Source organism: Stomoxys calcitrans, chromosome 3 (genome assembly GCF_963082655.1).
Source record: "Stomoxys calcitrans chromosome 3, idStoCalc2.1, whole genome shotgun sequence".
Classification (NCBI taxonomy): Eukaryota; Metazoa; Arthropoda; class Insecta; order Diptera; family Muscidae; genus Stomoxys; species Stomoxys calcitrans.
Window position 1 is genome coordinate 114,484,307 of NC_081554.1, and position 21,483 is coordinate 114,505,789.

The 21,483-nt window shown below is 37.4% G+C and overlaps 1 protein-coding gene across 3 annotated transcripts in view; it reads left to right on the plus strand.

Moving 5' to 3' along the window:
• LOC106081147 (uncharacterized) overlaps positions 1 to 21,483 on the plus strand; it is a 66,784-nt gene that overhangs the window by 14,107 nt on the left and 31,194 nt on the right. For 2 of the 3 annotated variants that reach the window (XM_013242917.2, XM_013242919.2), the window contains exons 3-4: positions 18,301 to 18,796; positions 18,874 to 18,979. The exons of the other annotated variant lie outside the window; for it this stretch is intronic. In XM_013242917.2, coding sequence (XP_013098371.1) covers positions 18,641 to 18,796; positions 18,874 to 18,979 — 262 coding nt within the window. In that variant the 5' untranslated portion in view covers positions 18,301 to 18,640. The remainder of the gene's footprint in view (positions 1 to 18,300; positions 18,797 to 18,873; positions 18,980 to 21,483) is intronic. 3 annotated transcript variants of the gene reach the window in all.

Below are 21,483 nucleotides of genomic sequence, written 5' to 3' on the forward strand. Positions count from 1 at the left end.
CCCTTCAGATATCAACAAATGTAGTACCCTATTTTCACCACGGGGTCATTATACACCATCTGTGAAAATTTCAAGAAAATCGGTTCAGCCGTTTCTGAGTCTATAAGGAAAACACAAATTGAATCTTATATATAAAAATCAATTTGTGTTTGTTTGTAGGTTTGTTTGTTTGTTCTCAGACTCAGAAATGGCTTAACCAATTTTTTTTGAAATTTTCACAGATGGTGCATAATGACCCCGTGGTAAAAATAGGGTACTAAACTTTTTGATATCCGAAGGGGGGGACCCTCCCTCTTACCCTAATTTTCAGAAATGCCAGATCTCGGAGATGGGTGGTGCGATTTAAGCGAAATTTTGTGTGCTCTCATATAGTACCCTAAAAATAAAAATTAACGAACCAAGTGCTAGAGGGACCACCCCAACCCCCAAAACACCCCTAAATCGGACATATTTACCGACCATGGCAATATGGGACTCAAATGAAAGGTATTTGCGAGTAGAATACGAATCTGATATTTAAATGTGGGACCACGTTTCCGGGGGGTGGACCCCTTCCCCAAAACACCCCCCAAACAGAACTTATTTACTGACCATGGGAATATGGGGCTTAAATTAAAGGTATTTGAGTGTAGAATTAGAATCTGATATCCAAATATGAGTCCAAGTGTTTGGGTGGCCGCCTCTCCCCAAAAACCTCACCCAAAGGGAACAAATTTACGACCATAGCCACATGGGGCTCAAATGAAAGGTCTTTGGGAGTAAAGCACAAATCTGATATCAATGTTCGGGAAAAGTGTCTATGGGGCCACCCCACCCCCACAACACCACCCAAGTAGTAAGTATTTGCTGACTTTTGAAATATGAGGCTCAAATAAGAGGGTTTTTTGAGTGGAACACGAATCCGATATATATTTTCAAGGCCAACTCACTGAGTGGCCGCCCATGGGGACCACACCATTCCCCAAAACACCCCTAAATTGGCCATATTTGCCGACCATGTCTATGTGGAGATTAAATGAAAGGTGTTGGGGGGTAGAGCAAGAATTAATATCCATTTTCGGGAGGTCAACCCCTTTCCCAAAATACCCCACAAGCAGCAATTTTTTAGTGACAATCGCAAAATGGGGCTCAAATAAAGGTATTTGGGAGTAGAATACGAATTTGATATCCAAATTTAGTACCATGTATTTAGGGAATCACCCCTTCACCCTGCAAAGGGTAAAAAATTTTCGACCATGCCAATATATGGTATTTAGGATTAGAAAACGAATTTGATAAACTATTTTGGGCCATGTGTTTGGGGACGCCTCATCGTGTAAACTCCCCTAAACCAATGGCTATATGGGGTTTAAATAAATGGCTTTTGAAAGAAGAGCATGATGCTGATATTTTTCTGGGCCAAGTGCCTGGGGGACCACCTCACCCCCAAAAACACCACTAAATCAGATATCATGAGAGTAGCGGGCTGAAATAAGTATTTTTGGAATGGAGTACACCTTACATCCAAATTTAAATTTGTAGACTAATAAAGATCATATGGGATTCGGACAAAGGCACTTATATTGTTAAACTGTTTGTCAAGCGATATACTATTTTCGTAGCATTGCATTTCACTAAAAGCTCTTTAATTCTCGAAAATAAATATTCCAAGGAAACTTTTGTTCCATATAAAGTAAAAGAAAGCGCAGCGGAGCGGGCCCGGGTCAGCTAGTAGGCTATATAATTTTTTGATATCGGGAGGGGGGCAGACCCGCCTTACCCCAAAAGTACTACCCAAAAATAAAAGTGGACCGATCGGGACAATATGGGTTCAATTGAAAGATATTCGTGAGTAGAGTACGAATTTCATAATAAAAGTTGGGTCCAAGTAACTGGGGGGCGGCCCCAGCCCTAAAACCCCTTAAAATAGGTCTATTTGACGATCATGACAATATGGGACTCAAATGAAAGGTATTCGGTAGTAGGTTACGAATATGGTCACGAAGTAGGAAAAGGCGTTATATTTTGTTGATAACAGAAGGTGGTGGACGCTCCCCCTTACCCCAAAAACACCACCTAAGCTTAAAAGTGGACCGATAAGGACAATATGGGTATCAAATGTAAAATATGCGGGTGTAGATAACGAATCTGGTATACAAATTCATGTCGATGTAAAGGGGGCACCCCACCCCTACAAAAACGCCCAAAATGGACACATTAGCCAATCACGGATATATGGGACTCGGTTTATTTGTTTCGTGTAGACTGAAAAACGGCATAACCGATTTTCTCGAAATTTTCGCATATTGTGTATGTCGGTCTGGAAGGAAACATAGGCTATATCATTTTTCGATATCGGACGGGGGACTGACCCTCCTCCTTATGCCAAAAACACAACCCAAAATCAAAGGTGGACCGATCGAAACAATATAGGTATCAAATGAAAATTATTAGAGAGTAAAATAAGATATATATAATATTGTATTACAATTTGAGTCTAAGTACCATCGGGCCACCCCAACCCCAAAACTCCCCCAAACAGACATATTGGACGTTCGTTTCAATATAGGGCTCAAATGAAAGGTATTCGGGAGTAGATTTCGAATCTGGCATACAAAATCAGATCGAAGTATAGAGGTTCACGCCACCACTTCAAAAACGCCATTAGACCCTTTATGACTATATGATACTTGGCTGAACCGATTTTCCTAAAGTTTTCATAGATTGTGTACGTTTATCTGGAAGGATATCGGGCGGAGGCGTTCCCTCCCCCTTACCCCAAAAACGCCACCCATATCCGAAAGTGGTCCGACGCGCACAATAGGGGTATCAAATGAAAGGTATTAGAGACCAGAAAACGAACATGGTATTAAAATTTGGGTCTAAGTATAAGCGGGCCCCCAACCCCAAAACTGCTCTAAACAATTATATTCGAAGTTCATGTCAATATGGGACTCAAATGAAAAATATTAGGCAGTATATTACAAATATGGCATAAAACATTAGGTCCAAGTAACGGGAGGTCGCCCACCCCCAAATGGACATATTAGCCGACCATGGCTATATGGGACTCAAATGAAAGGAATTTGGGAGTAGATTACGAATATGACATTGAAATTTGCGTTCAAGTTTAGGTGGCGTTTTTCCTCCTAAAGATATTAGGAGGTTATTTGACCCATTATGACAATATGGGACTCAAATGAAAGGTATTTGAGAGTAGAAAACGAATTTGATATCCAATTTTGGAACGAAGTGTTTTGGGGTACGCCTTAAAGCACTCCCTAAACTGAACTTAATTTCCGTTGGGAATAAAGAACGAATTTGATATCTATTTTCAGTGCAAAGTACCGGTGGCCGCCCCAGCCCTAAAACACCTTCCAAACGGTTCATATTTACCGGCCATGGCAATATGGGGTTCAAATTAATGGGATTAGGAAGTACAGCACGAATTTGATATCCATATTTGAGTCGAAATATCTGAGGTGCCATCCCTCCCCTAAAAAGCACTTCTCATTACCCCAATTTTTAAAAACACCAGGAACCGAGCGAGGGGCGAACTTCTCGCACATCAATGAGTGCTTTCCGATTCAAGTTTAAACTCAATGATAAAGGACCTTTTTTTATAGCCGAGTCCGAACGGCGTCGCATAGTGTGTCACCTCTTTGGGGAAAATGCTTTAAATGATCATGCATGGCATTGTACCTCGCAAATGTTGCCAACCAACGCTTTGTCCGATTTCTCGCCAGGATTCGAATGCGTTCAGCGTCATATGGTTTGGCACGAATTCGATATCCGCATTCAGGACGAAGTGTCCTCACCCTTAAAAGATATTAGAGAGTTAAAGAAGGCGCAGCGTAGCGGGCCCGGTTCGGGTTTCAAAACTAGTTGAAACCCTGAAAAACATATCCTATATATCAAGATTTAAATGCATTGTCAGGGTAAAAAAACTTTACATTTGTCACAAATTCTTGCATGAATTTATCGCAAAAACATACTGCTATCGTAAACAAAGTCCAACACTTTTCAGAAAAGAAGTTTATTTGGCGAAAATTTCCTTTATTTCCAGAAGTACTGTTAAGTGAACAAAATTGATAACTGGATGATCGAATCGAAAACAATCGTCGGGACGCCCTATTATTGTTTGCCAATTCGTACAAGATTTATGACTTCATTGGTTTTTTGAGTTATTCCTTTTAGTAAAATTTTCATAAAATCGAAGTGAGGGCTTCTTTTATTCATAAAATTTTACTCTTGTTTACCGTTTTAACAGTTTTTGTTGTTGTTGTATCCACATATTTGTATGTGCAGGTAGTGATCCTCGTCAAGTTCCACATTTGAACAAGCTTGTTCCGGTCCATAGCACCGAAATTTATAACTTGCTTTGCCATATTGTCAAATCGAGTATATCAGGCGCTCAGTATTTGAGAAGAGAAAGCGTCTGTCCGCGACTGCAGCTACTCCGTATATGGAACACTCCACCATCCGAAACGTGGGGACGAGCCCGGTAGCTTTCAGCTGAGCTTCTCGCTCTGGCGATGAACAACACACAAATCCGAGGTCAGAGTTTCAAACCGTGTAGCTCTTAAGTCATCCCATGTCGGGTTACATTTTTTGTTCCGCTATTTGCTGGTAAATTGTTGACATCACTGGACATACCACACATTTCGGACATTGAATATGGGAAACACATTGCAATTCGATTTTAAGCTACTTTGACAAAGTCTGATATTGGTTTCCCATATACATTTTTGCTGATTCGTACAATGGTTATGACTTTCTTGGTTTTTTGACTTATTCTCCATATGTGAACATGCTTGTTCCGGTCCATAGCACCGATCGCCGTGGGAACTTTATAACTTGGTTTGCCATATCGAGAATAACAGGCACTCAGTATTTGACCAAAAGAAGGCGCCTACCTGCGACTGCAGCTACTTCCTGATACTTCGATTTAAGTCGTCTAGGTTTAGGTCAATTCGATTTACGTCGTCAAAAAAGTTTTCCTTCCAATTTCAAAGCAAAAACCAGCTGATGTGCTGATTGCGTTGTTTATTTGTTTTGGAATATCCGGAATCTTAATTTTATCCGATGTGCCTGTTTTTTATTTGTTTAGGGAATTCGTTTTAGGAAAATGAGTTGAACGGGTTAAAACAAGTAAAAGCGTGCTAAGTTCGGCCGGGCCGAATCCTATATACCCTCCACCATGGATCGCATTTGTCGAGTTCTTTCCCGGTATCGCTTTTTAAACAACTAAAAGATAAACGAAAAGAATTGCTTTGCTAATTGAACGAAATTGCGCCTTTTAGGGACTTAAGAAGTAAAATAGGGAGATAGGTTTATGAGGGAGCTGTATCAGGCTATTGACCGATTCAGACCATATTTGACACGTATATTAGAGGTCATGGGAGAAGCCCTTGTACAAATCGGATAATAATTACGCCCCCTAGAGGCTCAAGAAGTAAAGATCCCAGATCGGTTATCAGGTATATCAGGTTATGGACAGATTTGAACCATATTTGGCACAGTTTTTGGAAGTTATAACAAAACACCTTATGCAAATATTCAGCCCAGTCGGATAGGAATTGCGCCCTTTAGTGGCTCAAGAAGCCAAGATTTAAGATCAGTTTATATGGCAGCATATCAGGTTATGGAACAATTTGGACCATATTTAGCATATTTGTTGGAAATCATTACAAAACACGTCGTGGAAATTTCAGCCAAATCGGATAGGAATTGCGCCCTCTGAAGGTTCAAGAAGTCAAGATCCAAGATCGGTTTATATGGCAGCTATATCTAAATATGGACCGATATGGCCAATTTGCAATCTCAAGCGACCTACATTTATAAGAAGTGTTTGAGCAAAATTTCGTGCTTTCGATAGACAGACGGACGGATGGACGGACGGTCAGACCGAGGGACATATATATATATATATATATATATATATATCAAACACTCCAAACACTTTATATATATATATATATATATATATATATATATATATATATATATATATATATATATATATATATATATATATATATATATATACTTTGTGGGATCTTAGACGAATATTTCGAGGAGTTACAAACAGTATACCCCAAGATAGAAATTCTTAGCCGATATGACAGTAGTGAGAAGGTTTATGTTGTTGTTGTAGCAGTGTGTTATTCACTGAAGAACTCCATCGGATCAATCCGGTACGCACAACCGGCTGCCATGGGATTGAGAAGGTTTATATTGCCAACGAATTAGGATTGCCATAGACAATCATACGATAAATACTGAAAATTAGAAATACAATTCGGTAAACTGCATCTTCATTCGAAATTTGAACTCTGGAAAACAAAATGAACTGGTTAAGTTTGTCGATACAAGATCTAACAAAGGATAATGAAAAATAATGGATTTGCTATAAGAGCTATTTCAGATTATGAAGCGATTCATACTTGGTTTGGATGTTGCAGCCCATACTAGAAGTCATTGTGCAATACTTCAATCAAATCGGATAAAACTTATGTCCTATAGGGGCTCAGTAATGTAATCGGGAGTTCGATTTATATGGGAGTCAGGGACGTAGCCTGGCTCCCATATAAATCGCCTGGCTGCCATATAAATCCCATATAAATCGCCCCCGCCTGGGTGGTCCGAGCCCCCGCTCAAAATGATGTTGTCTAAAGAAAAATTTAAATTAAATTTATTCTAAACAAAAAATGTCAGTAGCATATTTTAAAATGACAAAATTTCGTATTTACAAAATTCTACAAAGATAACATTTTGCTGAGGCTAGGGCCGCCTAAAAATTATTTTGCTAATGACAAAATATTATGGAAAGTTTTTCTAAACAATTTTTAATGAAATTTTTCTAAAGATGAAAGAAAAAAGTTTACAATTGCAATAAAGTCCATAAATGTGCATTTACTACCCACTTTCGTCATAGCAGTTTACTGCATGGACCCCTCAACATCTGAGGATGAATCAAAACTGACCATATTTGCATTTAGCTAAAATATAGCCTTTTTATCAGTTGTCAGGCACTGAACTCGGAAAAGCCACATCTTACCCAGAATATACGAAATTCGGAAGAAATCTCTTAACACTCGTACCATTTACAGTTAATATCTGAACTTAGAAACTTTTTCCTAAAATTTAAAATAGTGAGACCCCTTGTTAGGGTATTAGGCCCCTCAACATCCACGGTTTTGTTAAGGCTTCCAACAACCTGCCAAGTATGGTTCAAATCGGTATTTAACCTGACACAACTCCCATACAAGCCGTTCTCCCGATTTGACATCTTGAGCTCCTGAAAACCACAATTGTTAACCGAATTGGCTGAAATTTTGCATTTAGTGTTTGTTACGACCCCTAGAAGCTTAAATTTTTGCCTGATTTGGTAGAAATTTGGTATGTATAAATTTGAAGAAGAATTCCAAGGTTCAGTCCAGCCGAACTTAGCACGTTTTTACTTGTTCAGTAATTAATTTGGTATTTATAATTTGAAAAAACCTACCAAAAATGTAGGTCAGCCTATCAACCTACCAAGAGAATAAAAACCTACCAAAAACGGCAACACTGAACACGAGAAGCTCAGTTGAGAGCTACCGGGAGCGTCTACAGGTTGCGAACAGTGATGCTTTGTATACGGTATAGCTGCAACTGCAGTCGCGCACAATCAGCGGAATCGAGTGGAGAGTCTCAGTGAGCGGCCGGGCGGCACCGAATCGCTTCCTCCACATGCAATGTGGCCACAACAACAATAAACGAAAAACTTTGTAATAAAAATATTTTGAGTGTCGTAAAATTGTCCCAAACGTGTAATTTTTTGCGTGTAGTCCTCCCGTGTCAGGTTACAAATTTTTTTATGCCGTTTGCTGGTAAATTGTTGACATCATTGGACATACCACACATTTCGGACATTCAATATGAGAAACACATTACAAATCGATTTTAAGCTACTGCTGCTATTCTACTTTGACAAAGTCTGATCTTGTCTTCCATCGGGGCATGGTCACAAATAGGGCTGATGTTGTCTTTATGCTAGCCTTCTTCTACCTTAGTAAAGCTGGATATACATACCACAAATCCACAGCCAAATTTATTCCTCGTTTCATGGCCGATATAGTATAGTTCGCCACTGTTTGGTGTTGTTGTGACGCCATTCCCAGTATATTGCATCGTTCCAATACATCCACAAGAGCAAATACTGCAGCTTCACTATAAAGAGGGAGGACTTTCCAGGTGCAGATCCGCAAACCATGGTAATTTTTTTCGTTTGAGTGGGTTGTCAACGTTAGAAGAGCCCGTTTTGGTTTCCCAGAGTAATCCTTATAATTTTCCGGGGGCGGTTTACTGGCCCAGCACCCGAACCGCTCGGGCAAGCAGTTTGCTCCCAGATCTAACGCTCGCCTCCAGCCGCCCCTAACATACGCTGGGAACATACGCTGATGTTGGCCATTGGTTATTTGAAGGCGCCATTCACTCGCCGAATTTAAATTATCATTGGCATTCAGAATTTGCCCCTGACTTTTCTGGTATTTGTCAACGCAACTCTTCAAAAAAATCGAAATCGCTGACTGCCCGCTGCCATATTTTGAGCTACTCAAGTCGAAGCCCAAAGTTCTAGCCCGTGTGCGAATAAATATCGGAAACACGGCAATAAATTATTTTTTAGTATATAATAAAGCAAAAGACAGGGTAAGTCGTTAAATATGGTTCCAATCTATATCTCAAAAAACAAAATCTGTTAGAGAAAAACTTAAAACTAAAAAGCTGTTAGAAAAAAAAATTCAAATAGCAATACCAACAAAACTCAGCAAACAGCCAACTTTTTTTATTTTATTTTGTTATTATCAGTTCCGAATATCATAACAAATGCGCTTCTTTTCTAATTTATAACATCTAGTGTTGCAAATCTTTTCAAGAACGACACTTTGTGCAAAACGTATATCCCTGCCACTTCATGTAATTTTGCACTTTTAGCTACCAAAAAGTTATTTTCTGATTAGGTTCATTAATTACTCATTTTAAGATTTTCTCAAAGCAACGGTGCATACAATTACAGAGCTCTGGCACAATTCGAAGGGAAATTACCAAGCAGTTCCGAATATGTATACATACAGGGTGGCTGATGAATATTGCTACAATGATGAATATTGCTACATTTTTTTTTCGGTGTATGGAATACATTTTTCTTTTATTCATGTTAAATTAAATTATTAAATTAATTATTAAATTATTATTAATTAAATTAATTAATTAATTAATTAAATTAATTATTAAATTATTATTATTAAATAGAAAAAAAGTTATTACATTTTTTTTTGGTAGCGGCTTTCATCAGCCACCCTGTATATACGTTTTCTATCTATATCTATACATATATACGTTTTCTCCCACTTTTTTCAAAGCGCCAATCATCAGTGACAAATATCATATTTCTGGCTCGGTCAGTTCATTGTGGGCGAAACATATCAGACTGTCCCCATATAGACCGATATCGCGATTTAACTTTTAATTGCTATCTTTTACTGGATTTGGCTAAAATAAAAAAAAAAAATTGGTGTGGAGTCGACACCAATACCAAAGCAGTCTAGGTTAGGTTAAGTGGCAGTCTACCATCAGATTCACTTAAATGTTTCCGTCCATTGTGATACCACAGGAACAGGATAAGGAAGCTGCCTTCTAGTTCCTACTATTGAACCATTTAGACCGCTTTAAAATGCCCAACAACTTGCGACTGTTCATATCCGTTGAATCAGAAAAGTTCTCAAAGAAATGAGAACCTAAAGTGGAACTCGTTCTGACTGCTAGTGCGGGACACACACATAGCAGATGTTCTATAGTTTCTTCTTCCTCGTTACTGGCAACCTTTAGTCTATCAGCATGTTTTCCGATCAGACAGCGATCTGCCATGACGGACACAATGCAATGACGGTCCGTTTTGGCCAGCCACAGCAAAGTGGTAGACCTCTTCAAATCTAAACCAGGCCACATAGTTTTGGAATGCCTACAACCCCCTTTTTGTGACCATCGTTGCCCTTCGGGCATGATTTTGAACACTTAGCTTACATGTCGCTAGAAGCATACCCACAGATTCCAGTTCCCAGTGTTAGGTAGTTCCTAGTCTCGTAAGCTCGTCCGCTCTACAATTCCCGGCACCGGGAACAGGTGAATTTTGATCTATTCAGCCATCTCGTCGAGAGGTTGAAAGACGAGGTCGGTTTTTGAATTTAGAAATACATTCTGGCTGTCTGAGAAGATATTTATGCTAGTTTTCGATATGGCATTACATCCACTTAGCCATTCTACTTCTTCTTTAATTGCAAGGATCTCCGCTTGATACCCACTGTAGTTGCCGGGTAACATTCTCGGTAGTTCCATATCTTTAAATCATGTTGAGCTACAGGGTGTCAAAGTGAACCGCTTTTGACTTCTCCAACGTTCTGGTTGCCATAACTTTTTATTTACCCGACCGATTTGCATGATTTATGACTCTAGAGGAAGAACGTGGCTAAATCTAAAAAACATGCATAATGTTTCATGCCATCGTGTGTTAGGAATTGTTTCGTTTTAAAATACGGGATTTTTGATTTGCCGCATTTACTTTATGGGGAAGTTTTAGTGTCTTGTATAGTTTGATCCTCGTCTGATGGGGGGTGGCCTTGTTTCTAAACTGCTTGCTCAGCTAGCACTTCTATAACTATTATAGACTAGGAGTTTGTGGCGCGATATTTATAATTATCCAATTGATTTTTCAGCCCTTGTGTTATATTTCGGATATTACTTTATAGTAGCTAAATTTGGCAATAGTTTGCTCAATAAGACCGTTCAGACAACAACTTGCCTCAATAGCGTAGCGCAGAGATTTGCATGTCCGCTTTTGATGCTTAAAGCCTGGGTTCGAACCCTGACGAGAACATGAGAAACTATTTTCAGCGGATTCAGGATCGGGGGGTTATGTATTGTATAGGGGCTATATCCATTTATGAACCTATCTAATCGGCATTTCGTGTGAGTGTTAGAAGACTTAAACGAACTTCGCGAACAAAATATCTGCCAATCGTCCATAAATCGGTTCGTATGACTGCTATACCTATTTGGGCCTAATTTGGTATGAGTGTTGAAGTGTATAAACAAATGTCAGCCAAATGGTCACGTCACTTTACCTGCTCGTGAGAATAACGTATTATGCTACCGATACTAGGGATTGAGTTCAATATAAATTCGAAAAAATTCGACCGATTTTATAACAACTTAATTCTTCTTAATTACCCTAAGATTTTGTTTTATTTCTTACAGTAAGTACATTAATATGCGTTACAAGTAGAAACGTACTTGAGTTCGGGCGCCCTGAGCATTTGATACACCCAGTTTCAATAAGTTCTATAAAAGTTCGTTCAGTTTGATACATATATTTACGAACCTATTTGAACTGTATTTTCTGTGAATATTACATGACAAAAGTATGATTCCCGAATTAAGGAAAAATCAAGGCCCCAGATGCTTATCATATTAAATGGATCGATCGATCGAGTTGGTCTATATAGTGGACTATATTTATGGTTCGACTAGAAAGCCGAACGCCAGAGTTCTACTTTTTCAACAGCAATCCGTTCATTCTCTTTCGTCTAGAAGGTCCTTCATAATTGATCTAAGACAATGCTTTTAAACGTATCTTTAGGATTTGTACAATTTGCGCGATTTTTTTTCTCTCCATTGAAGGTATTTCGTAATACCTTACGTTTGATCTAATTAAAACTCCTAAAAGCATGTATTGGGTTGCCCAAAAAGTAATTGCGGATTTTTCATATAGTCGGCGTTGACAAATTTTTTCACAGCTTGTGACTCTGTAATTGCATTATTTCTTCTGTCAGTTATCAGCTGTTACTTTTAGCTTGCTTTAGAAAAAAAGTATATTTGATTAAAGTTCATTCTAAGTTTTATTAAAAATGCATTTACTTTCTTTTAAAAAATCCGCAATTACTTTTTGGGCAACCCACTATTTAGCGTTTAACCTTAATCTGCTGTAAATTTGTGGCTCATTTAGGCCTATTTACAAGAAATCGCTGTCGGCTGTTCTAAAACGTTTGATTGATATCATGACCGTTCTTTTAAATATTATATCAGCGGGAAATAAAGCAAAGATTTTAGACTCCGACTATAGGACAAAACAAGTTTAACCGAAAGAATAAAATATTCTTTGGTCCGAACAATTTCAAGCCGCATTTCCTTGATTTGGCTTCATAAAGTTCTTCATAATTGTTTTGAGGGGATATAGTTGACCATTTTATATTTATGAAGCTTGGTTTAAAGTACCCCATGATCTCATGGGGAAAAAACAAAGTTTTTGGCTGTTTTTCGACTTATTTTATTTCCAATATTTCGGTCGACGTCGTCAAACCATTTTCAAGGCCAGATGTTTACACAAAATGCGAAATTTAAAACATTTTAGTAACATAATTCCCAATATATTACATTTTGAAATATGGAGTTGCGTTTAACGTGATGCTGTTGTATTCACCGTCTGCTGCCAACTATTGTTGCATTTTTATGTTTTCTAACGATATGCCGATAGACTTTTTGCACAGCTCTCTATATCTATTTTGTAGTTTATTCTCTTGTCCTTTGGGATGTCGATGATGTGCATCATCTCGAGAGTGAATCTGCGTCTGTGGTGGTTGTCTTGAGCCTAAATCTCAACGTCATTATAGTTGGGTCTGTGTCCAGTCGATGCACAGTGGGCAGCAAGGGCTGTTTTTTGTTCCGGTGGTTTGTCCGCAGCTTTTTGGTCTGACCTATGGGATGATAGTCGGGTCTTTAGTTTTGTCATATGCTGCTCTTGTCCCCTCTACATTTGATCGTATAAACGACGCACAGTGGGCCAAATGGCAAAAAAATTGGAAATAAGTCTACAACTTTTTATCTGTTGATTTTAGCCATACAAAATGTTCTAGACATTTGTAGAGGAGGACATAGGCTTTCAGAAAAGTGCTGTTGTTGGTCCATATCTTTAATACAGGGTGAGCTACAGGGTGTCAAAGTTGACCACTTTTGACTTCTCCAAGCTTCTGGGGGCCATAACTTTTGATCTACTCAACCGATTTACATGATTTAGGACTCTAGAGAAAGAGCTTGACAAGATCTAAAAAACTTATGCATAAAGTACCATGCCATCGTGTACTGTTAAGGAGTTATGAATTGTTTAATTTTAAAATATGAAAATTTGGCCTTGGTTTTTTTCAGTGTTTTTTAAATAACTCCGTCAATTTTAAAGCTATAAACTTCATACTTCACACAAATTATGCCAGCATATGTGTGCATAAAATACAAAAGTGAATATCTTTGGCGGTTTAAAAATGGCATCGTTTTCAATATGAAAAATATTTTTTTTGTCAAAAAATTGCAAAATTTTTCAAAAAAGATACTCCCATTTCCTTTAAGTTTTCGCAAACTTTGGCCGTCAAAGCATTATCATTTCTTTCCATTTTCACAAAGTCGAGGTATTAAGAAAAGTTTTAAGTGCTAATTTGGCTAATTTCGATATCAAACAACACCGTTATCTTAAGACCAAAATGGCCAATTTTTTTACTAAACTTCAAAAGTTTCTCACTGGAAAAAAAGTTCCACGGGGATTTTTTCGCTTTTTTTGAACTTAAATGAAAGCTTAAAATGTTCCCAACATTTTAAGGTATGTCTCGCCATATCCTAGCCATAAATGAGATCGTAGCGATCAAAATACTGAAAAAAGTCAATTTTCAAGTAGTGCTATATTCATTGCTAAAAAACAAGTATTACGTCACATTTTATTGCAAAGATGTTAAATAAACTTTTATTTGGTAACACTTCTTCTACAAAACACAAAAAGAATCATGGAAATATCTCTATTCTATTCCATTTTATGGAACCGGCAATAAAAAAGTCAATTTTTCAAAAAAGTCGAATTTCCCAAATTTTGTTTTTGTTGTCCTAATTGCACATGACACACTATAGCCATATTTACGCAACATACCTTATCGTAAAGGAAATTTTCATACCTTTCCAACAATGTATAAAACATTTCTCAACTCGGATTCTATCTACTCTAAAATTCATTTACACTTCATTAAACTCTATATAAAAATGTCTATTTGTGAAATGGAACCTTATATGGGGCCTACACTAAAACATTGATAGATTTGCCCAGGGTTTACAATACAAATGTGTTAGAATAAAAAAAGGTCTCCTGCCAAAGTTTAAAAAAATTGGAATAAAAATATGTGTTTTAGAGCGAAAACACTTCGCATCGGCGTGCGTTTATATGTATATTAGCTACTCCCAAAATAAAAAAGCATTTTAGTTTTGTATTATTTGATTTTATTCTCTACCAAATAATCTAAGGTATCAAAATTTAAAAGCTCTTTAATTTGAATGGCATCGGGATCGTCCTTATCTATATCGTCACATATTTTTGGTAGCCATTTAGTTCTGATGCTGTATAGTACCGGATCAGACGATAACAATAAATATTGAAGTAAATCATAATTTTGGTTAAATTTGGTGCTCTTTCGGGTATTGAAAAGCCGGAACTGTTTAACATCTCTATTACGGGATTCCTGAGCTTCTTCTGTAAGTTCTCCTAACGGAAGTATGTTGTATTCCACAATTTCCTTGCCATGATGTAAGACTTTATGTACTGTCGGTGTTAAAGCTTTCCACGAATATAAATCAGATAAAATGTTTTTTGTGTCATTACTATAAGCTTCAAATTTGGTTGAATTTATCATCTTTTTGCTATTGATTACAGCCAAAATCACTTTGAATCGTCTTAGCAAGTGCTCATCAAGACCGGTTATTTTAGATGTCGATACGGGGTCCTCAAAAAACCGCCTTGCCGAGTTGCCATCATTTGTGCTTCCGTATCCGTAAAGAGGTTTATCTATTATAAGTCCCTTTTGTTTAAACTCCAACTGGATTCGATTCTTCTCTTCCTGCCTCATTTTGTGAAGATCTTGGTTGTTTCTAGCAGAGACATCGCGGTTTCCAGGGCTAGTCCGATATTTAAGGTCATACGATAAATGCAAACAATACTCCATGAATCGAATTCTACAGTGCAGGGGCGAAATACCGAAATTGAGCGCATTTTCGTTTACTAAATTTTCATCAGACTTGTCCTCGAATTGCCCATTCTTCTTGCCACAAATATTGCATCTCCAATTGGACATAACGCCAGTTAATGCGTTTGCCACCTTTCCATCGATCATAGTGAGTTGTAGTTGAAACGAAACTTTTATATTTCTTCCCAATTGGTTTATAACAATCATGGGTAATGCAGCAATTTCTTCCTTTATTTCGTTCACCAAAGATCGTGTTGTGTTCCGGTCTTCCTTTGTATACTCAAACCGAATTGGGCGACATAAATATTTTGACCCAGGTGTTCTATTTATCCATATATCTTGAAATGCATTTTCTTTCGATGATGAAGATTGGTCCTTGTACAATCTCATTCTCAATGGTACTAATGATGCCATGAAAATTGATGCGAAGTTGGTATCTATTTCTGTTTGTTGCTTATATTCGGAAAATCCAGATGATCCATCACAACCCCATTTGCTGATCAAAACCACTTCGGAATTATTACATGTGTTCAACTGTTCTTCAGTAAAATTAGAAATAATTCTAACAGCTGTATTTTCAACAAGATCAGCAAGTTTCACTCTTGCTTTTAATTCGTCCACGTATATATTTGATGGCACCATTTTCGTCCTGGTGTTGTACAATTTATGTTTTGAGGGTAAACAACCCCATCCTTTTTCACGAAGAGCCTTCCTCATTGTTGAGTATTTGTTTCTTGAGAGGCCTAGGTTCAAAATCAGGGCCAGTGCATCTTCCTCCGTGAATTCTGTAGTCGATTTTGGAGTTGGAATACTTTCTACCATTCTCTTTACCCTTTTCGGAGATGCTAATGGTAAAACATCGACAATTCGTCCAACATTTTTTGGTTGTGTTTTTAACAATGCTGTTTTGAACGTATCTTTTATTAAATTTGGCGGATGTGCCGCCAATAGTTCCTCTTGTTTTTTCTTTTTGGTTTTCTCCGTAACTTCGTCGTATGCTTTGCTAGGCCGGCCGGGAATCAGCGGTTTAATTTCAATAAGTAGATCCGATTTCAGCCACTTCTCATACATTTTGAAAAACTTGATTTTTGCGAATGAACATTCTGGCAACCTTCTCTCAAATGATTTGTAGAATTTTTCAAGTTTGTCTAAAGCGTCTTTATTTAGCCTTATTCCATATATGTGGTCCAAAGTGTAAACAAGTTCCTTAAATGACTCCGTGTATGATTTGGAATCATTTTTGATGTCCCATACAATTTTCGAAAGAGTGGAATACTTCAGTATGACTTCCATAACTTATAAATGTCCTTTACGCCTCTACAAAATATAATGAAGAAAATTTGGATTTTGTTCAAATATTTATGCAATATATTCACAATTAATGACCCATTTCAGGTATCAGACGCAATCGTAAAAAGGGGTCCAAAGTGCCTCTTTTTACTTACTCTTCTATAATTATTTACCTGGACTCGAATTTGGTTAAAAAAAATGACAATGAATTTTTTATGGGTAGGTTTTTTCACATTCATTGATACGGTGGATTTCCTGGGAATTCGACATAGCGAAACAGGTAACATTTGTCTGCATCAAATCTTAACACAAATATATATATATATGCAGGTATATTTCTAGGTTACTTTTTATTCAAAAATCATCAGCTTACATTAAAAATAGATGTAGGTACTATACAAACGCACGCCGATGCGAAGTGTTTTCGCTCTAAAACACATATTTTTATTCCAATTTTTTTATACTTTGGCAGGAGACCTTTTTTTATTCTAACACATTTGTATTGTAAACCCTGGGCAAATCTATCAATGTTTTAGTGTAGGCCCCATATAAGGTTCCATTTCACAAATAGACATTTTTATATAGAGTTTAATGAAGTGTAAATGAATTTTAGAGTAGATAGAATCCGAGTTGAGAAATGTTTTATACATCGTTGGAAAGGTATGAAAATTTCCTTTACGATAAGGTATGTTGCGTAAATATGGCTATAGTGTGTCATGTGCAATTAGGACAACAAAAACAAAATTTGGGAAATTCGACTTTTTTGAAAAATTGACTTTTTTATTGCCGGTTCCATAAAATGGAATAGAATAGAGATATTTCCATGATTCTTTTTGTGTTTTGTAGAAGAAGTGTTACCAAATAAAAGTTTATTTAACATCTTTGCAATAAAATGTGACGTAATACTTGTTTTTTAGCAATGAATATAGCACTACTTGAAAATTGACTTTTTTCAGTATTTTGATCGCTACGATCTCATTTATGGCTAGGATATGGCGAGACATACCTTAAAATGTTGGGAACATTTTAAGCTTTCATTTAAGTTCAAAAAAAGCGAAAAAATCCCCGTGGAACTTTTTTTCCAGTGAGAAACTTTTGAAGTTTAGTAAAAAAATTGGCCATTTTGGTCTTAAGATAACGGTGTTGTTTGATATCGAAATTAGCCAAATTAGCACTTAAAACTTTTCTTAATACCTCGACTTTGTGAAAATGGAAAGAAATGATAATGCTTTGATGGCCAAAGTTTGCGAAAACTTAAAGGAAATGGGAGTATCTTTTTTGAAAAATTTTGCAATTTTTTGACAAAAAAAATATTTTTCATATTGAAAACGATGCCATTTTTAAACCGCCAAAGATATTCACGTGATTCCTTTTGTATTTTATGCACACATATGCTGGCATAATTTGTGTGAAGTATGAAGTTTATAGCTTTAAAATTGACGGAGTTATTTAAAAAACACTGAAAAAAACCAAGGCCAAATTTTCATATTTTAAAATTAAACAATTCATAACTCCTTAACAGTACACGATGGCATGGTACTTTATGCATAAGCTTGTCAAGCTCTTTCTCTAGAGTCCTAAATCATGTAAATCGGTTGAGTAGATCAAAAGTTATGGCCCCCAGAAGCTTGGAGAAGTCAAAAGTGGTCAACTTTGACACCCTGTAGCTCACCCTGTATTAAAGATATGGACCAACAACAGCACTTTTCTGAAAGCCTATGTCCTCCTCTACAAATGTCTAGAACATTTTGTATGGCTAAAATCAACAGATAAAAAGTTGTAGACTTATTTCCAATTTTTTTGCCATTTGGCCCACTGTGCGACGTTTGACTTATCCTCTTTTTGGACTTTGGATTTTGTCCTGCTGAAAAGCTCATTCACCGTTCCATTCCTTCTGTATAAATTAAAAACTTTTCCATTTGTTTTTTCGCTTTCTTTACAGGATAATCTAAAATACTCTTCGAAATAAACCTACGATATATCTACGGATGAAAAAAAACGTATAATTGAAAACATATACTGTGTATATATAAAAACCAAAAACCAAACAAAAAATATTTATTGTTTATTTCTAAAATGAAACATTGAATGTGATATTTGAAATTACAATTTAACAACCATTGAAATAAAAGGAAGAGCAATATATTTTACTTAAGCAAGTTACACATACGAGTACATTAGTAACTCCCACAGATCCCATAAAGACACACACTAATCTTAGACGCCAAAGAATTGTGACTCTCAGAGAAATTGGCTAATATTCCCAACAAATAACCAATAAGATGGCTGATAAAGTTGAACAATCACAGTCGATGGCGGGCAACCATAACGATGGGCGTAAAATACGCAAATCACCCGAATTTCAGCCGCAGCAACAGGTCATTGTACCAGCCAGTATAACCCGTGAGCGAAGTTTCGTGCGCACCTCCAATCAACAGGTGAACACACAATAGTCATAGCATTCCTGTTTTCACATTGTCGAGAAATGCTAATTCAATTTGTCCTCTGATTACAGAACGCTAATAAAAGACGCAGTCTAGCCTTTAACATTCAAGCTGCCGCCAACAATCCGGGTGGACAATTGAGAGGCAAGCCCACAATGGACATTTACAGACCACCTAGTAAGTACACATATGTATCTGTAAAAAACCAGCCACATAAGGGGCTTCTAGTTTCATATAAGACACATTTGTATACCCTGCAGCTAGAGTTGGGTAATTCCGGATGGGACTAGTTCATTGGAACTTATCCAATTAAGGAACTGCTGGAACTAGTTTCATCTCTTTTCTGTTTATAGTTCCGTAATTCCTTTTTTGCATGCACACTTGTCTTTTGCTCCCTTTTGTTAATTTGTAGACCAGCTGATTGGCATGCCATACAACAACTAAATAGAATCGTCAACTTTTTTTAATGGACAACAACTGTGTACGTTGTAATTTAGGTGAAAGGAAAATAAATTATTTGTGGCAACCACATTAAATGAATGTGGTGGCACAAATATAGAAACGTGGTGGCATCCAAGAGGGACCCTTTCCTTTGGTGGCATCCACATATTATTATACCCACCACCAAAGGATGGGGGTATATTCATTTTGTCATTCCGTTTGCAACACATCGAAATATCCATTTCCGACCCTATAAAGTATATATATTCTTGATCAGCGTAAAAATCTAAGACGATCTAGACATGTCCGTCCGTCTGTCTGTTGAAATCACGCTACAGTCTTTAAAAATAGAGATATTAAGCTGAAATTTTGCACAGATTCTTTTCTTGTCCATAAGTTAAGTTCGAAGATGGCCTATGTCGGACTATATCTTGATATCGCCCCCATATAGACCGATCCGCCGATTTAGAGTCTAAGGCCCATAAAAGCCACATTTATTATCCGATTTTGCTGAAATTTGGGACAGTGAGTTGTGTTAGGCCCTTCGACCTCCTCCGTCAATTTGGCCCAGATCGGTCTAGATTTGGATATAGCTGCCATATAGACCGATCCTCCGATTTAGGGTCTTAGGCCCATAAAAGCCACATTTATTATCCGATTTTGCTGAAATTTGGGACAGTGAGTTGTGTTAAGCCCTTTGATATCCTCCGTCAATTTGGCCCAGATCGGTCTAGATTTTGATATAGCTGCCATATACACCGATCCTCCGATTTGGGGTCTTAGGCCCATAAAAGCCACATTTATTATCCGATTTTGCTATGATTTGAGACAGTGAGTTGTGTTAGGCCCTACAACGTCTTTCGTCAATTTGGCTCAGATCGGTTCACATATAGACCGATCCTCCGATTTAGGGTCTTAGGCCCATAAAAGCCACATTTATTATCCGATTTTGCTGAAATTTGGGACAGTGAGTTGTGTTAGGCCATTCGACATCCTCCGTCAATATGGATCAGATCGGTTCAGATTTGGATATAGCTGCCATATAGACCGATCCTCAAATTTAGGGTCTTAAGCCCATAAAAGCCACATTTATTAGCCGATTTTGCTATGATTTGAGACAGTGAGTTGTGTTAGGCCCTACAACGTCTTTCGTCAATTTGGCTCAGATCGGTTCACATTTGGATATAGCTGCCATATAGACCGATCCTCCGATTTAGGGTTATATGCTCATAAAAGCTACATTTATTATCCGATTTTGCTGAAATTTGGGACAGTGCGTTGTTGTAGGCCCTCCGTCCTCTGTGAATTTGGATCAGATCGGTCCAGATTTGGATATAGCTGCCATATAGACCGATCCTCCGATTTGGGGTCTTAGGCCCATAAAACACGCATTTATTGTCCGATGTCGCCGAAATTTGGGACAGTGAGTTAAGTTAAGCCCCTTGACATACTTCTGCATTATCGCACAGATCGGTCCAAATTTGGATATAGCTGCCATATAGACCGATCTCTCGGTTTTAGGTTTTGGGGCCATAAAAAGCGCATTTATTGTCCGATGTTGCCGAAATTTGGGACAAAGAGTTAAGTTAAGCCCCTCCACATATTTCTGCTATGGGACATAAGTTATGAGTTTTGCAACGGATTTTGACGAAAGGTGGTTTACATATATAGCCGAGGTGGTGGTTCAAAGTTCGGCCCGGCCGAACTTAACGCCTTTTTACTTGTTTTTTATTTATTGTCAACAAATCTAAATTGTTTTGATGCGCTTCGATTCTTTTCTTCAGCATCGAGACTTAATACTTGTTTAAAACAAAGTACAAAAAATGAATTTTAAATTCAATTACATATACAGTTGGAATGATTGTATGTATCTATGTGTACAATTAAAAACACTAATTTTAAGGTTCAAAACCAAATTCAAAGCTCATTTTTGTTTTGTATGGAGGAACCAAAAAAGAGGATCGCAAATGAAAAAGGAGCTAAGGAACTAAGAAAATGAACTAGTTCCTTTTGTGGAACGGAACTAAGAGGAGCGATCACTTAAAGGAACTAAAATGCCCACCTCTACCTCCAGCACACACAGGTTCTATTTGTATGGGAAGGTGCGACAAAAATTGTTTTAGTTAAGCTATCGACTTCAAATTTCTAGGTAAGGGTCATTGCCACAAAGCCAAAAAAATGTCAACGTTTAGGCATGATCGGACATGTTTTACCTGTATTATAGTCTATACATACACGCA